Raw genomic sequence first — 18191 nt, 5'->3', positions numbered from 1 at the left:
AGATATTACTTAAGGCACAGCATTCATGTTTATAGATTAGGTATTTTGCCTCAATTTTGTCTTCTCACATTACTATTTTGCATTTTAATTTAATTATAAATTGACTAGTGTTTAATCTAGTATATAGTACATTATCTTAATTTCCCATAAGCACTAAGTGTAATATATATCTCATGGTTTTGGCCACTTTCTTTTAAAAAAAGTTCTATGCTCGAATCACAACCTTTTAATAAGTTGACTACACCCAGTAATCCAAAACTAGAGAATAATTTTACCTTTTTGTATAGAAATGACCTTTCCCATGGTTAGTAAATAAAACGTTTGACAAAAAATTAAAAAGACAGATGAAAATTGAAGAATTATTGAAGAGTAATGAGGAGCTAAGGGTTCTGGAACGCTAAAATCTCAATATCTTTCAAATAAGATTAGCTTTTATGTCAAGACGTACTATTATGGCTATTTTAACAGATGACTCCTGTTGAATGGCTAAGATCCGGGTAATGGTGCATGATTGACTCCTGCTAACCTTTTATTAAGGACCAGATGGACGATATTATAGATCATTTCATGTATAAATTGGTGAATAAATTTGTTTGACCGCTCTTTTAGGCATATCATATTGAAACAATCAAGGAATCAAGAAACCGTGGTAAAAAATTCAAGTATGGATTCTAGAACAGTTGGTATATTAGGAGGGGGACAATTGGGACGTATGATTGTTGAGGCAGCTAACAGGCTCAACATCAAGACGGTAATATTAGATGCTGAAAATTCTCCTGCCAAACAAATAACCAACTCCAATGATCACGTTAATGGCTCCTTTTCAAATCCTCTTGATATTGAAAAACTAGCTGAAAAATGTGATGTGCTAACGATTGAGATTGAGCATGTGGATGTTCCTACATTAAAGAATCTTCAGGTAAAACACCCCAAATTGAAAATTTACCCTTCTCCAGAAACAATTGGATTGATACAAGACAAATATGTTCAAAAAGAGCATTTAATCAAGAATGGTATAGCAGTTACCAAGAGCGTTCCTGTAGAACAAGCCAACGAGACGTCACTATTGAATGTTGGAAATGATTTGGGGTTTCCATTCGTCCTAAAGTCGAGGACTTTGGCGTACGATGGGAGAGGTAACTTTGTTGTAAAGAATAAGGAAATGATTTCGGAAGCTTTGCAAGTACTGAAGGATCGCCCTTTATACGCTGAAAAATGGGCACCATTTACTAAAGAATTAGCAGTCATGATTGTGAGATCTGTCGACGGTTTGGTGTTTTCTTACCCAATTGTTGAAACTATTCACAAGGATAATATCTGTGACTTATGTTACGCACCCGCTAGGGTTCCAGACTCCGTCCAACTCAAGGCAAAGCTGTTGGCAGAAAACGCAATCAAATCTTTCCCCGGTTGTGGTATATTTGGTGTGGAGATGTTCTATTTAGAAACTGGAGAACTACTTATCAACGAAATTGCTCCAAGACCCCACAACTCTGGACATTACACTATTGATGCTTGCGTAACTTCTCAATTCGAAGCTCATTTGAGATCAATATTAGACTTGCCAATGCCAAAGAATTTTACATCTTTCTCAACTATTACAACAAACGCCATTATGCTAAATGTTCTTGGAGACAAACATACAAAAGATAAAGAACTAGAAACTTGCGAAAGAGCATTGGCTACCCCAGGTTCCTCTGTGTATTTATACGGAAAAGAGTCTAGACCTAACAGAAAAGTTGGTCACATAAACATTATTACCTCGAGTATGGATGAATGTGAACAAAGGCTGAACTATATTACAGGTAGAACTGATATTCCAATCAAAATATCTGTCGCTCAAAAGTTGGACTTGGAAGCAATGGTCAAACCATTGGTTGGCATCATCATGGGATCAGACTCTGACTTGCCGGTGATGTCTGCCGCATGTGCAGTTCTGAAAGATTTTGGTGTTCCATTTGAAGTGACAATCGTCTCTGCTCATAGAACTCCACACAGGATGTCTGCATATGCTATTTCTGCAAGCAAGCGTGGTATCAAGACGATTATCGCGGGTGCCGGTGGCGCTGCTCATTTGCCAGGTATGGTGGCCGCAATGACACCACTACCCGTTATCGGTGTACCTGTTAAAGGATCTTGTCTAGATGGAGTTGATTCATTACATTCAATCGTGCAAATGCCTAGAGGCGTTCCAGTAGCTACTGTTGCTATTAATAATAGTACGAATGCCGCACTGTTGGCTGTCAGACTACTTGGTGCCTATGATTCAAGTTACACAACGAAGATGGAACAATTTTTATTAAAACAAGAGGAAGAAGTTCTCGTTAAAGCACAGAAATTAGAAACTATCGGTTACGAGGCTTATTTAGAAAACAAATAATATATAAATGTATTGATATACTTGGCCAGCGAACAATTACAAAGTGATATATACGTGTTGTAAGGGCTTTGTTCTGATTACGTCAAATGTGAACTTCAAAAAGAGGAATCAATGCTTGCAGACGCCCTTTTTAAAAATTTTATGTATAACTGTATTTACTATACATACATACATATTGAGTAACAAGAAGCAAAGAATAATTTCCTGCGTAAGTTTGGAGTCAAAAAAAAATTTCAGTACAATTTGTAAATCTGCTCAATGCATTACCGAGGCTACGTCAGGATATCTTTATAGTTCCCAAAAATAAATGCAACAATATAGTTTCTCTCTTTCATATCAATAATATCCTTTTCTCCACTAAAATCACGAATTAAACCCGGAGCAAAAACCAAAGCAAGATTATAAAGCGTCATTCGGTTCCAGTGGCTGTATTGTGTAATCTTTTCTATATGTTCGCTTAATGCTCTTAACACCCTATAATGTTCCTTCGGCAAGTCTTCTAATATGCTTTTCAAAGCACTCCTGCTCGACATATAAGTATCCGAATTCTTTGCTTCTAACGACAGCTTTCCTCCAACAAATGGTAAGTTTTCCATCATCTTTTTAGATTTAACCAAGTTCATCAAGGGTTCATATACTTGGAAGGTGAAAATAGGGTCGGGAAGTTTTCTTAAGTATCGTTTCAACACACCGGTAACAGCGTTGAGATCTTGTTCCGTTAAAATATTCGGCATTTCGGTTTGCACTTTCCATGAAGAAAAATGCCGTTCTATTTCTTCTATGACTAGTTGGGAACCTGATTTTCTATATATGCCCTCTGATCTCATATTTTCCTCGTCCGATTCAATAAAGTCTATGCAGACAGATAGTACCATTGGTATTTCATTGTTCTCATAGTTGCACCTAGCAACCAAACTCGAACCATACAAATTGCTTCCATCCGAATATTCTTCCACATCTTTATTTTGACCCATATTTCCATCACTCTCGATAGGAACCAATCTAACGTCACTGAATTCATTAGGATTTTGGAGAACAGGAGGTGAAATCTCTAGACGACCGGAATTGCTATTAGTTGAGGGAGCTGAAAGCAAAACTGGGGCGCTTTTAACGGTGGAATTCATATTATTTGAGTTGACACTTTGTATAGATTGCTCGGTTTGTGGCTTAGCAGATGAAAAGAACTTCCAAAATTTTGGCTTAACAGAACTTCGTGCCACAGAACTTGTAGTTGCAACATGTTTCACGGGCGGTGGTGACTCACTTGAGCTGATTTCATTTATTGTTGGCGGATTACCTGAGAATTCGTTTGAGTCAAGATATAATTTATTTTTTTCGGTATTGTAGGCCTCAATGTGTCGGCGTAGGGTCTCTTTCATAGACTTCATTTCACCTATCTCTTTCATTAGTTCTTCTCTCTGAGATTCAAGTTCCTTCAAATTTATTTTTAATTGCTTCAAATGCAACTCAGCTGTGACAATTTCTTTATCGAGAGACGGGTCGTTTCTGGATTCGCTATTCCCATAGACTGTTTCCTTCTGTTCCTCAAAATTGCTGCTATTCTCCAATTGGATCTTTGGAGTATTCTGCCAACTAGGTAGGCTATAGTTTTGATTACTGTATGAAGACCCGTTCAGCCTGTCAAATGTCAATGAGCTATCCAGAGGCGGAGTTCGATACATGGATACATTACTTGGTGTAGCAGGTGATTGTAATAAATGACCGATTGGTGATGGCGATTTAAAGCCGAAATTTTTCTGTTCATCAGGGGCGTCTCCCTTTTCACTAACGACCTTGAGAATGCCGTCATCGGTAAATCGTTTGTAATTTAGGCTTTTTTGATTCTTCATTAGAGTGTCTAATGAAGTGCTGTTGGAATTCGGTGTCCCAAAGCCAGGATGTGAATCTACATCTCTGATTAAATCTTGTGACCGTCTGAAAGTCGATTTAGAGGCAGGTGAAAGTTTAACGTTACTATCCTGTTTGTTTGTGGCTTTTGACTTTAGATTAGTCATCAAATCCTTGGACCTTCGTGACAATGATCTTGAAATTTTTCTACCCTTTCCACTATTGCCTGCATAGGAGGGCTTCTCTGCTTGCTCTTGCTGAACACCTGCTAAATCACTGACACTTTTTTCTGTTTTGACAATTTCAACAGCAGGCGTTTGAAGTGGGTTCGGTTCTTCCACAATATTATTCAGTCCTTTTAATGGTAGCGAAGGATCCATCTGGGATATTAAACTGGTATTGAAAGTATCCGTATTTGGACCCTTCGGATTTTTCATATTAACAGAAACTGGACTATGCAATACCGAGCTCAGTAATTCACTCGCACTTCGGGAACTGTTGTGTGGAGGTTCAAATTGATTACTCTCTTCAAGACTATCATTAACTATTATACCCTGTCTATAAGAGCTCGGAGATTTTGCGATATACTGACCGGATGAATTCCTCAATGGTGTTTTGTTTAACAAGCTTTTTGAACGACTTGGAGGTCCTTTACAACTTGGAGTTGAATCTATCGCAACTTCAAGCGAAAAATTCGCTGAATGTGCCTCTACTTCTTCTTTAACATCATCTTTTGCATGCTCCGTGCTATTTTCTTCTGGTCCTATAATATCTATGGATACATTTGAACCGAACTTCGAACTTCCAGAATTGTCATCGCTATCATTATATCCTGTGATAAAATGTGGAACAATATCACTCGAATTCGTTTCTATATCCTTGAGGAGTTCAGAACCTAAAGGCATTTCATTAACTGGTGATGCGGGTCTGCTGGATGTTTTTTCTGGGACAGCAGCAGTAGCTGAGGCCCCATCAATGTGATCACTATCAATTACGGGAGTGGGCAAACTTGGAAGATTCTTTTTGAGTCGCCTTTTCTTCTCTTCGTAATACTTTCTTTTCGCTAATAACTTTTCGTGGCAGTTTAAACAGAATAAACCTCGCTTGGTTTTCGCATACCGCAGGTCAGCAATATTTTCACCACACTTACAGCATTTGAAACAATCTGAACAATAGGCCTCATTTGAAGAGGATAGTATTATGGCCAAATCGTCAATCTTTTTACCGCAATTTTTACAGGAATCGGAACAATCAAAGCAGATCAAAGCACCGGTTCCAAGAACTAAAAAATCAGATTCGCAACTTAATGGTTTCTCACATTTGTAACAAGTAAAACAATGTGTGTGCCATCTATCACAACCCAACTCATATGCGTGCCCTGTGGTAATGAAATCTTTGCACCGTACACAGGATGGAAATTGGTCGTTGGGCGCAGTTGATACCATATTAATACACTGCTTTCTCCACCTCTCCTACCTGAATCAGCTACGCTTATCCTGTACACAGAGCTGTTATAAAGATAAACGTCAAAACCGTAGTACTTTTCTGTTTCTCAAAAACTTACTGATACCGATCAATTTTTTTTCTATTTTAAGCAACTGTGAATTGATCAAGAATGTTGACTGATCAGTACTCAAAACACCCTATTCGATAAAAAAATCCCGTCTGTCCAAACAGCGCTACCCTTGGAAAACTTTCAATGGATTTAGTCACTTGGCTGATACAGTCTTAACAGAGATCAATAGAGAAAAGTACACGTTGATGATGTCAAATCTTAACTCGAGAACTGCCTTTTTTTTTTTTCACTTTTTCCTAATACGGCATAAAGCGCGCAATAATAAGGGCACTTCACACCTTCTCATCATAATTACACATATGAAACGAAAAACTAGTTTCCATTATCGACCGTTTTATGGGCTTGAACTGTAACCAAATATGGATTACAAGAAATTCCTGCTGTTCGGGGATTCTATTACTGAATTTGCTTTTAACACTAGACCGATTGAAAATGACAAAGATGAGTATGCTCTTGGAGCCGCGTTAGTCAACGAGTATACGAGAAAAATGGATATCCTTCAAAGAGGGTTCAAAGGGTACAACTCCAGATGGTCGTTGAAAGTACTTCCTGAAATTCTAGATAACGAATCCAACATTGTCATGGCCACCATCTTTTTTGGCGCCAACGATGCATGCTCAGCAGGCCCTCAAAGTGTTCCCCTCCCTGAATTTGTTGATAATATAGGTCAGATGATATCTATAATGAAGTCTCATCATATCTGTCCTATTATAATAGGACCGGGGCTGGTAGACAGGGAGAAGTGGGAAAAAGCAAAAGCTGAAGAAATAGCCCTTGGATATTTTCGCACCAACGAGAACTTTACTATTTATTCCGATGCGTTAGCAAAACTTGCCAATGAGGAAAAAACCCCCTTCGTGGACTTGAATAAGGCATTTCGGGAGGAAGGTGGCGATGCTTGGCAACACCTACTAACAGACGGACTGCACTTTTCCGGGAAAGGGTACGAAATTCTTCATGACGAACTATTGAAGGCCATTGAGATATTCTACCCCCAATATCATCCTAAGAACATGCAGTACAAACTGAAAGATTGGAGAGATGTGCTAGATGATGGATCTAATATAATGTCTTGAATGCAGTAATCCTTTTGTACGTACTCGGCTATATTTCCTTAACTTTACACCCTCTGTATAATTTTTCATATACGGGATTTTCAGGAAAAAAAACAATAGAAATCTATAAAAGAGGTTTCCTTAATTTTAGAGATTAGTGCTTTATTATTGAGAAACTGACGTTTTCTTCCCCTCCCAATCAATTTAAGGATTGAAGATATTACACATACGGAAGAGATACATAGAAACTATGTTATCCTGCGTTTCATTCTTCAAGCCAGTCAGCAGAGGCTTTTCTGTCTTATCATCATTAAAAATGACAGAACATACATCGGCAAAACACGCCGAAAAACCTGAGCATACTCCTAAATGTGAGAATTTATCAGATGCCCAAGCCGCCTTCTTGGACCGTGTTATTCGCGTAGATCAGGCTGGTGAATTGGGTGCGGACTACATATACGCTGGCCAATACTTCGTGTTGGCTCATAGGTACCCTCATTTAAAGCCTGTGCTAAAGCACATGTGGGACCAGGAGGTACATCATCATAATACTTTTAACAACTTACAGTTGAAAAGGAGAGTCAGGCCCTCCTTATTAACGCCATTGTGGAAAGTTGGAGCCTTTGCAATGGGGGCTGGTACCGCATTGATTTCTCCAGAAGCCGCTATGGCTTGTACTGAAGCCGTCGAGACAGTAATCGGAAGCCACTACAATGGTCAATTGCGAAACCTTGCCAACCAATTCAATTTGGAAAGAACAGATGGAACAAAAGGTCCAAGTGAGGAAATCAAATCCTTAACTTCTACCATCAAACAATTCAGGGATGACGAACTGGAGCATTTGGACACTGCTATTAAGCATGATTCCTACATGGCCGTTCCATATACAGTTATCACGGAGGGTATTAAGACGATTTGCAGAGTTGCTATATGGAGTGCTGAAAGAATTTAAGTACTAGAAAAGTAGCATAGATGAGTTGCGTTGTGCCAGAAAAGGAAAATTGAAAGGGAAAAACAGATTGATAAGTGTCCTAGTTAAACTATCATGTATAAAATTATGTATCATCCTTATACATTTAACGCCTATATGACCAATATGACAGGAATTGATCCGCTGTCTATAAATATTAAGATGGGGTATGGGTTCATAGTCTAAGGGTGAGTACAAACTGGATCTTTAAGTAAGAGTTACAGTTGACTAAAGTAAAAAATACAGTACCCATAGTCTGGAAAATAAACGACTTGCCATTGAAGAATATTGCATAAAACAGGGAGGCCACTGTTGATAATAGGGTGGTTAATTAAAAAGAAAGCTTTTGGTTAAGATTGAGAAGAAGTGAGGAAATGTCGAACGAAGATAATGAACTTCAAAACGTAATTGATGACCATCATAGTCAACTATTAAACCAGGATAAAAACAACCTTGATAAAAATGATACTATTATAGAGGACTGCCCATTATACGAGACAAGTGTAAACCAGCAGTCAGCCCCTGTTGATGTTGACGATGGAAAACATTTACTGTATCCAGATATTGCCACCAGCCTACCATTGAAGACTTCTGACAGACTTTTGGACGATATACTTTGTGACACTATTTTCCTTAACTCCACAGACCCGAAGGTCATAGAAAAGGGCCTGCAAACCACTGGTATTATAAGGGAGTCCATGCTTTCTTACTCAACTTTTAGAAGTAGTATTCGCTCTAACAGCCTGGGTTCATTAACCGACCAAGTGGTTTTTCAAACAAAAAACGAATACGATTCCATTTCATGCTCCAGATATAACAAAATATATGTCTTTCAGGCCGTTATCTTGAATCCATCACTGACAGAGCAGCTAATTTCAAGTTTTGATGATATTGTTAAAATTCCTATTTATCATCTGAAGGTTACTGTGAAAGTCCGCCAAGAATTAGAACGGTTGAAGAAACATGTAGGTGTTACTCAATTCCATTCACTAGATCATTTGCATGAATACGATCGCGTAGACCTTTCAACTTTCGATCCTTCCGACCCTAATTTGATGGATTACGGCATTTATGTTTCCGATGATACCAACAAACTCATCTTGATTGAAATTTTTAAACCCGAGTTTAATTCACCAGAAGAGCATCAGAGTTTTACTACCGACGCGATTAAGAACAGATACAATGTTATGTGTCTAAAAAATGATTCACTAGATAAGAAGGATACGCCATCTCAAGCTGACTGTTTTTACACGCTTTTTAAAATTTTCAAGGGACCTTTGATGAGAAAGAGCAAATTAGAACCTATAAAGACAATTGATTCTGGAAATTTGGCCCTTAACACTAACTTGAATCCTGAATGGTTAACATCCAAGTATGGATTTCAAGCAAGCTCAGAAATTGATGAGGAAACTAATGAGCCATTTACTGAATACGTTCCTCCAGATATGGTGGGCTATGTGAACGATTTGGAGATAAGAAAAACTCGAGAGTCATACGTGAGAAAGTGTTTACAACTAATATTTTGGGGCCAGTTATCCACTTCATTATTGGCACCTAGTTCTCCTTTGAAAAACACGAAAAGCGTTAAGGGACTATCTTCCTTACAGACTTCTTTTTCGACATCACCTTGGTTTCATTTATTAGGAGAATCCAGAGCCAGAATTCTGTTGAATTCCAATGAGAAATCTCATTCACCTTTGGACGCAGAACCTCATTTCGTTAATCTTTCCGTTTCACATTATTATACTGATAGAGATATAATCAGAAACTACGAATCTTTATCTTCTTTAGATCCTGAAAATATTGGGCTGTATTTTGATGCACTGACATACATTGCAAATAGGAAAGGAGCATACCAATTGATTGCCTACTGTGGAAAACAGGATATTATAGGCCAAGAAGCTCTAGAAAACGCTCTGTTAATGTTCAAAATTGACCCTAAAGAGTGCAATATTTCCGAGTTAAATGAAGCGACTTTACTATCTATTTACAAATTTGAAACTTCAAATAGGAGCCAATTAACTTCCAATCATTTAACGAATTTGAAAAATGCTCTAAGATTATTGGCCAAATATACCAAATCTGACAAGCTGAAATTTTACGTTGACCATGAGCCATATCGAGCTTTATCGCAAGCATACGACACACTTTCAATTGATGAGTCAGTTGATGAAGACATTATAAAAACTGCATATTCGGTCAAGATTAATGACTCTCCCGGATTAAAATTGGATTGCGATAGAGCACTTTACACTATCGCTATTAGTAAGAGAAGTCTTGATTTGTTCAATTTTTTAACAGAGGAATGCCCACAGTTTTTAAACTATTATGGCCCAGAAAAGATTGATTACCGAGAGGCATTAAAGCTTCTTCAAGTAAATGAAAATGCTTCTGACGAAACCATTTTGAAAATCTTCAAACAGAAGTGGTTTGATGAGAATGTTTATGAGCCCGACCAATTTCTTATTTTGAAGGCAGCGTTGACCAAAATTAGTATAGAGAGGAATTCAAATTTAATCACCAATTTCTTACTAACAGGTACGATAGATCCAAATTCTTTGCCGCCAGAAAATTGGCCAACCGGTATTAATAACATCGGAAATACCTGTTATCTAAATTCCTTACTTCAATATTACTTCTCCATAGCGCCACTAAGAAGATATATATTGGAATATCAAAAGACGGTAGAAAATTTCAACGACCACCTCTCTAACAGTGGGCATGTTCGAAGAATTGGTGGAAGAGAAATTAGTAGGGGTGAAGTAGAAAGATCTATTCAATTTATATACCAACTTCGCAATCTTTTCTATGCAATGGTTCATTCAAGAGAAAGATGTGTAACTCCTTCAAAAGAGCTAGCATACTTGGCATTTGCCCCAAGTAATGTCGAAGTAGAATTTGAAGTGGAAGGCAATAAACTAGTTAATGGAACAGCAAACTCTTCAGATTCAAGAGAGGAAGCAACCCATGACGTCCCTACTACAATAGAAAATGATCCAAGCTTAATTGATTTAGAAATGGAATATAGCCCTAATGGCGATGTTGATAAGGATGCTAACAACACTGAAAAAGTTGAATCAAACGATTTTGAAGTAACTGAGAGGGACGATACCACAGGATTAGCTTCACCTACACGTGTGGCAAAAATTAGTTCAGATCAATTAGAAAATGCTCTAGAAATGGGTAGACAACAAGATGTTACTGAATGTATAGGAAACGTGTTATTTCAAATAGAAAGTGGTTCAGAACCTATCCGATATGATGAAGATAACGAGCAATACGACTTGATCAAGCAACTGTTTTATGGCACTACCAAGCAAAGTATTGTTCCTTTGTCCGCAACAGATAAAGTTCGCACAAAAGTTGAAAGATTTCTCTCGTTACTGATAAATATCGGCGACCATCCTAAAGATATTTATGATGCGTTTGATTCTTATTTTAAAGACGAATATCTAACGATGGAAGAGTATGGTGATGTTAAACGTACAGTTGCTGTCACAACATTTCCTACCATTTTGCAGGTACAAATTCAGAGAGTTTATTACGATCGTGAAAGACTAATGCCATTTAAGTCCATTGAACCCTTGCCATTCAAAGAAGTTATTTACATGGACAGATACGCGGATACAGAAAACACTTTACTGTTAGCAAAAAAGAAAGAAACTGAAGAAATGAAACAAAAGTTGAAGGTGATGAAAAGTAGACAAAGAGAACTGTTGAGTCGTGATGACTCAGGACTTACGAGAAAGGATGCATTTTTAGAGAGTATCAAGCTATTGGAATCGAACCTCGTAGAGAAAACACCTTTGAAAACAGAGGCTAATAATGATGTGATAAAAACATTGAGAAACAATGTTAACAACATCGATGATGAATTGATGAGCTTATACAATAATATCAGCAGTTTGGAGGAGAAAATAAGCCATCAATTTGACGATTTTAAAGAATACGGATACTCACTGTTTTCGGTTTTTATTCATCGTGGTGAGGCAAGTTATGGCCACTATTGGATATACATCAAGGACAGGAACCACAATGGCGTCTGGAGAAAATACAATGATGAAACCATCAGTGAGGTCCAGGAGGACGAAGTCTTCAATTTCAATGAGGGCAATACTGCAACTCCATATTTCCTAGTGTATGTCAAGCAAGGACAAGAAGCTGATATTGAGCCCTTAAAAAGAATTCTCGAATAGCGTTAACCAAGAAATATTACTTATTATAAAGGGGATATATAAAATGCCACTTTTGCCGTAAGTATCATTATTATGTAAAAAGCTTTGCAATATACAATCGTTATGGGTGACTATCTTCGACGTAACAGGAAAACGGAAAACAAAAAAAAAAAGAGAACAAGCTCATGGAAAAAAATACGACAGATGAAAAAAGTCATGAAGAATAAAGGGTATGTAAATTAGGCGGTCAAATTAAACTATTTTAAATAAGTATACTGGACTACAATTAAAATGTCATCTGAAAGCCTACAAGAGCAATCACAGAATGAGCAAATTACCGATAACCTCGATGCCACCGCCAATAGTATAAGTAACGAGGAAACAGCTTTCTCACAAGATGATGATGACAGGAAAGTCAACGGAAATGATGGTACTAAAGAAGAGGAAGATGCAGAACTAGATGATTTATTTGGAGATGACGATGATGACGATGACGATAGTGACAGTAAGAAATCAGACATTGGAAATAGTAATAGTGATAGTGATGAAGATGGCGACGAAGAGAGTATCAACCATAGAAGTCGTCATAGAGAAAGTCTTGGGTTAGATGATGATGAAGCAGAGGAGCAAGCCATGTACACACGAAAATTTTATGGTGAGGATGCTAATGACTTTTCTGATCAAGATGAGACCACTCATACTTTTAAAGAGGAGAATGTAGAGCTTGTTAGACATATTATACCAAGCAAAGCAAACATTAATGAAACGGCGTCTCATAACGAGATTTTCTATGCCAGAGTTCCCAACTTTTTAACTATCGATCCAATTCCTTTTGACCCCCCAAGCTTTGAAGCCAAAGTTAACGAAAGGACAAGCAATTCAGCTTCTAGGGAGGACCAATTAGACGACCGTCTGATTGACGAGAATACTGTTAGATGGAGATATTCCCGTGATAAAGACCAACATGTCTTTAAAGAATCAAATACACAAATAGTGCAGTGGTCAGACGGTACATATTCGCTAAAAGTTGGCGAAGAATGTACAGATATATTGGTCAACGATACGAGCAATACATTCTTGACAGTATCGCATGATCAACAAGAGTTAATCCAATGTTACGAGGGCGGTGAAATAAAAAAAACATTGATGTTTATTCCAACTTCCACGAATTCAAAAATACACCAAAAACTAAGTAAAGCTGTTATAAGAAGGAACCAAAGACAAAACAAGGGTCCTGGAACATATATTGTAAATATGGATCCTGAAGTGGAGAAGAGGGAGTTGGAGAAAAAGCAAAGCCAGATTTTAAGAGACAGAAGGAGAAGACAGCTCAAAGAAAAGGAGAAACAAGAATCCCCAGATGCCGCTTTTGAAACGGGATTTAGAAAACAGAATTCCCCCACTGCCTACGGAGCTTCTAGAAGAAATGAATACGAAGAAGATGATTTCTTAGTTGACGATGATGAAGAAGAGGAGGCTGGGTTTGACGACGACGAAGATAATGAGGAGGAAGAAGAAGAAGAAGAAGAGGATGCGGATGAAGAGAACGCAGCTCGTCTAAGAAATTTGAAAAGAGAAGGAGCCGCGATGTACAAAGAGGAGGAGGAAGAAGAAAAGGATAGGAATGAGACGAAGAGAAGAAGGGTTGCAGTCATTGAGGACGATGAAGACGAAGATTAGAAGAGGTGCTGCTTTATGTATACACTACTATGTATAATAGAAAAGGGATAGAGTGATGGCAAGTTGTAACATTTAGTACGACATTGCAGTGTTGGAAGTTTACTATGATTTTTGACTATTAAATGTCTTTGTACGAAATTTATTACCCGCTTTTGCACTTGTTTTTTCTTTTTAAGGCCCAGTTGACCCTTTTCCATTCCCTTCTTAAAACATCTGTGTGATCTTTGAGTAAAGATAAACATACATTTCATAAACCCAACTACGATTGCAAATTATGTCTTGGCAAGGTATGTGAATGGGACAATTGTCAATTGATTGAGCAGGGAAAGAGTCAGGTATTAGCCTCAGTGGTAATGCCCGATTTTTATTGACGCGCCTACGTTCGAAAGTTATCTGTCCAGAATGAATTACTAACTAAAACGACAAAAAAATGTATGAAATTTCGAGCATGAATTTCTTTACGGCTTTTTTTTTTCTTTTAAATAGCATACACTGATAACTTGATAGGAACCGGTAAAGTTGACAAAGCTGTCATCTACTCGAGAGCAGGTGACGCTGTTTGGGCTACTTCTGGTGGCTTGTCTCTGCAACCAAACGAAATTGGTGAAATCGTTCAAGGCTTCGACAATCCAGCTGGTCTACAAAGCAACGGTTTGCATATTCAAGGCCAAAAGTTCATGTTGTTGAGGGCTGACGATAGAAGTATCTATGGTAGACATGACGCTGAAGGTGTTGTTTGTGTAAGAACTAAGCAAACCGTTATTATTGCTCATTATCCACCAACTGTACAAGCCGGCGAGGCCACCAAGATTGTCGAACAATTGGCCGACTACTTGATTGGCGTTCAATACTGATTTATGCAGGCAAAGTCTTGTTGCCTAATACATCACTTATTCTGGCATCTGCGGGATTTCGCTTCCTACTTTACAAATATTTTATTGATTGACGCTAATTATTACTGTAAAAGGCGCACTTTTTATATGTAGTCACATCCTGGTATTTAACATATTTATGAAACAGTCTTAAGAATATCGACACTGGATACACTTATGTTTAGTTTATTTACATATTATAACCATTCGAAAAACACGCAAGCACAGTCATTTGAATACTTCGAAAGGAGACCAGTTTGGATGAACAACTCTCTTTTCGCCTTTTTCCTTTGATATGTTGTTAATGGCTTCAAAGTCCTCATTAGATAGAGTGAATATTTTCCTGTTCGTTTTGATTCGATCAGGATTCACAGATTTTGGCAAAACCACATAACCCCTTTGTGCATGCCAGCTGATGACAACGTGACCAGGTTGAACATTATTTTTCTTAGCAATTTCCAAAATAGTCGGTTCTTTCAATAGTGGAGCATCGGTACTACCTAACGGAGAATAAGCTTCAACCATTATGTTTTCACTTTTACAAAAGTCAATTAATTCATTTTGAGGTAGTAATGGATGTATTTCCACTTGGTTAGCAGCTGGTGTAAGCTTATTACCTTGAGATGCTAGTAAATCCTTCAAGTTGTTTATAGAAAAGTTGGAGACTCCAACAGCCTTAGTTTTACCAGTCTTAGGTAGTTCTTGCATTAATTCCCAGGTTTTGATAAAATTCCAATTGGTGATATCTACTGCACGGGAACCGTCTTCCTTTGTTGGTACACTCAATATGTCTCCATTTTTCACGTAAGTCGGGTCTAAACGGGCTGGCCAGTGCATCAAATACAAGTCCACGTAGTCCAATCCTAATCTTTCTAGCGATTGGTCCAGGGCTTTTTCAGGTTCGTGGTGTTGTGTACACCATAACTTTGTAGTAACGAAGATTTCTCCCCGAGGGACACCTGAATCTTTGATGGCTTGACCGACTTGGTCTTCGTTACGGTAAATAGCAGCAGTATCAATGTGTCTGTAACCGTCTTTCAAAGCGGTTAAAACGGACTTATAAGCATCGTTGTCTTTTGACTGCCACGTTCCTAAACCTACTTGGGGAATTTGGGCTCCGGTATTTAAAGATAGGATTTTCGTAGAATCGTGCAAAGTTGCAGGCATTTTTTTTTTATTTTGATTTAGTACGGAAAGGTTATCTGAAATTAGTTTGCTGAAATGTACCTGCTAAACCTTCAACGACGATCAAGCCTTTGGAACGTCTTGATTCTCCCTGTTTTATACGTCCAGTAAAGCAATTCCTTACTGTCACGATTTTTTTCCTAAAAGCTCGGTTGTTACTCTAAAGAATTAAGAAGAGCGACGGTTTACAATTCGTCACACGAGTTTATGCCTCATAGGCATATTACTAAGCCGTGCTTGCAGTGTGCGTGCTAGATTGGTTCTACCCCCTTCTGGAGAAAGCGAAACGATCTTGCTATGACAATGAGAGATAAAAAAGGCCGCCCTTCTTTGTTCTTCCCCGGAATTGTCTGCCCCGATTTTTAGCCGGTGTTATAACCTACAATTCTTGTGCACTCCGTAGGGAGCTAACAAGAGATAAGTTCTTCAAGCACTTAAGACTCGCAGTATAATCACTCAATCATATACATTACACATGTTAGACATCGAAGGGGCTTCTAGTATTTTAGTAAGTGAAAGTTAGGAAAAGAGAAAATATTGTAATAGAGTTGATATTTTCAAAAGAAATCTGGACCTGATCGAGATATCATCATCTAATTCTTTCTAATACAGCCTTTTTGCTATCTTGAGCAAAGAGTCCGAACAGCATCTTTTCTTTTCCCTAACAAACTGAAATAGTCTCATATTACTTATCAAGCAGTATGCGGGGGACATTAGCGCGCGCAGAAACCTGAAAAATTTTATAGTGAAAGTTGAAATTGAGATGAGATGAGATAAGATACATTACTTGAAAAAATTAGTAAAAGGAAACTTGAAGCAAATTTATAGAATCGAACTCTGTTATTTTGAAGATGATGCCATTGGAGGATAAATTTGACGCACTGTCTGTGTCGCAGAGAGCTTCGGACCATATCAATAACCAGCTCTTAGAGAAGTATAGTCACAAAATAAAGACTGATGAATTATCATTCAGCAGGGCAAAAACATCAAAGGATAAAGCCAATAGAGCTACTGTAGAAAATGTCCTGGATCCGAGAACTATGAGATTTTTGAAATCTATGGTCACTAGAGGTGTGATTGCGGATCTGAACGGTTGCTTGAGTACTGGAAAAGAAGCCAATGTTTATCACGCTTTTGCAGGTACCGGTAAAGCACCCGTAATAGATGAAGAAACGGGCCAGTACGAAGTTTTAGAGACAGATGGACCCCGTGCAGAATACGCCATCAAAATCTATAAGACGTCTATTCTAGTCTTTAAAGATCGTGAGAGATATGTTGATGGTGAATTTAGATTCAGAAATTCCAGATCTCAACATAATCCGAGGAAAATGATTAAAATTTGGGCTGAGAAGGAATTTAGAAATCTGAAGAGGATTCATCAAAGTGGCGTCATTCCGGCACCTAAGCCAATAGAAGTTAAGAACAACGTCTTAGTAATGGAATTTTTAAGCCGAGGTAATGGGTTTGCCTCACCTAAATTAAAAGATTATCCATACAAGGATCGTGATGAGATTTTCCACTATTATCACACTATGGTAGCTTATATGAGATTGCTGTACCAAGTTTGTCGCCTAGTTCATGCTGATTTATCAGAGTATAATACCATAATCCATGATGATAAATTATATATGATTGATGTTTCTCAAAGTGTGGAACCTGAGCATCCAATGAGTTTGGATTTCTTGAGGATGGATATCAAGAACGTCAATCTTTATTTCGAGAAAATGGGAATCAGTATTTTCCCTGAAAGAGTTATTTTCCAATTTGTCATATCAGAAACTTTGGAAAAGTTCAAGGGTGATTATAGCAACGTTACCGCCTTAGTTGAATACATTGCTAGCAATCTACCAATAAAATCTAGTGAACAAGATGAAGCAGAAGATGAAATATTTAGGTCGCTGCATTTGGTTAGATCACTGGGTGGATTAGAGGAAAGGGATTTTGATAGATATACAGATGGTAAGTTTGACTTGTTGAAAAGCTTGATTGCCCATGATAATGAACGCAATTTTGCTGCTTCTGAGCAATTTGAATTTGATAATGCTGACCACGAATGTAGTTCTGGCTCAGAGGAATTTTCAGATGATGAAGAAGACGGCTCAAGTGGAAGAGAAGAAGAGGACGAGGAAGGGAGTGAAGACCGCGAGTATTATGACGACGACGAACCAAAAATTTTAAAGGGGAAGAAACATGAAGACAAAGATATCAAAAAATTGCGTAAGCAGGAAGCTAAAGATGCAAAAAGAGAAAAAAGGAAAACAAAGGTTAAGAAGCACATCAAGAAAAAACTGGTGAAGAAAACGAAATCAAAGAAATAACACCCCCGCACTAATACATTTGGAAATTGTTGTCCAGAGTTGGCGGACGGAAAGTAGATAAATTATTTAACTAAAAAAGTTAAGGACTGAAAAGTATAAGATAAGTATAAAAGTTTTGTACCTTAAATACAA

The 18191-nt window shown here is 37.9% G+C and overlaps 9 protein-coding genes across 9 annotated transcripts; 7 read left to right on the top strand and 2 right to left on the bottom strand.

The window, feature by feature from the left end:
- Positions 1–664: 664 nt before the first annotated feature.
- On the top strand, positions 665–2380 carry ADE2 (phosphoribosylaminoimidazole carboxylase ADE2; the record flags this gene model as incomplete). Its single annotated transcript, XM_033913373.1, has 1 exon — positions 665–2380. One exon carries the CDS (start codon positions 665–667, stop codon positions 2378–2380), a length of 1716 nt encoding a protein of 571 aa, XP_033769264.1.
- A 272-nt stretch (positions 2381–2652) lies between these two features.
- On the bottom strand, positions 2653–5673 carry RGA1 (GTPase-activating protein RGA1; the record flags this gene model as incomplete). The annotated part of the gene is made up of 1 exon (XM_033913372.1): positions 2653–5673. One exon carries the CDS (start codon positions 5671–5673, stop codon positions 2653–2655), a length of 3021 nt encoding a protein of 1006 aa, XP_033769263.1.
- A 490-nt stretch (positions 5674–6163) lies between these two features.
- On the top strand, positions 6164–6880 carry IAH1 (isoamyl acetate-hydrolyzing esterase; the record flags this gene model as incomplete). Its single annotated transcript, XM_033913371.1, has 1 exon — positions 6164–6880. One exon carries the CDS (start codon positions 6164–6166, stop codon positions 6878–6880), a length of 717 nt encoding a protein of 238 aa, XP_033769262.1.
- A 229-nt stretch (positions 6881–7109) lies between these two features.
- CAT5 (putative monooxygenase CAT5) lies at positions 7110–7811 on the top strand (the record flags this gene model as incomplete). Its single annotated transcript, XM_033913370.1, has 1 exon — positions 7110–7811. The coding sequence occupies one exon, from the start codon at positions 7110–7112 to the stop codon at positions 7809–7811; it is 702 nt and encodes a 233-aa protein (XP_033769261.1).
- Positions 7812–8203: 392 nt separating this feature from the next.
- Positions 8204–12025, top strand: UBP2 (ubiquitin-specific protease UBP2; the record flags this gene model as incomplete). The annotated part of the gene is made up of 1 exon (XM_033913369.1): positions 8204–12025. The coding sequence occupies one exon, from the start codon at positions 8204–8206 to the stop codon at positions 12023–12025; it is 3822 nt and encodes a 1273-aa protein (XP_033769260.1).
- Positions 12026–12295: 270 nt separating this feature from the next.
- On the top strand, positions 12296–13684 carry LEO1 (Paf1-complex subunit LEO1; the record flags this gene model as incomplete). The annotated part of the gene is made up of 1 exon (XM_033913368.1): positions 12296–13684. The coding sequence occupies one exon, from the start codon at positions 12296–12298 to the stop codon at positions 13682–13684; it is 1389 nt and encodes a 462-aa protein (XP_033769259.1).
- A 274-nt stretch (positions 13685–13958) lies between these two features.
- On the top strand, positions 13959–14538 carry PFY1 (profilin; the record flags this gene model as incomplete). The annotated part of the gene is made up of 2 exons (XM_033913367.1): positions 13959–13971; positions 14171–14538. The coding sequence occupies 2 exons, from the start codon at positions 13959–13961 to the stop codon at positions 14536–14538; spliced, it is 381 nt and encodes a 126-aa protein (XP_033769258.1).
- A 246-nt stretch (positions 14539–14784) lies between these two features.
- On the bottom strand, positions 14785–15723 carry GCY1 (glycerol 2-dehydrogenase (NADP(+)) GCY1; the record flags this gene model as incomplete). Its single annotated transcript, XM_033913366.1, has 1 exon — positions 14785–15723. The coding sequence occupies one exon, from the start codon at positions 15721–15723 to the stop codon at positions 14785–14787; it is 939 nt and encodes a 312-aa protein (XP_033769257.1).
- An 872-nt stretch (positions 15724–16595) lies between these two features.
- RIO1 (protein kinase RIO1) lies at positions 16596–18059 on the top strand (the record flags this gene model as incomplete). Its single annotated transcript, XM_033913365.1, has 1 exon — positions 16596–18059. The coding sequence occupies one exon, from the start codon at positions 16596–16598 to the stop codon at positions 18057–18059; it is 1464 nt and encodes a 487-aa protein (XP_033769256.1).
- Between the last annotated feature and the right edge of the window lie 132 nt (positions 18060–18191).

Source organism: Saccharomyces paradoxus, chromosome XV (genome assembly GCF_002079055.1).
Source record: "Saccharomyces paradoxus chromosome XV, complete sequence".
NCBI lineage: Eukaryota > Fungi > Ascomycota > Saccharomycetes > Saccharomycetales > Saccharomycetaceae > Saccharomyces > Saccharomyces paradoxus.
This window is presented reverse-complemented; position numbering and strand designations above follow the sequence as displayed.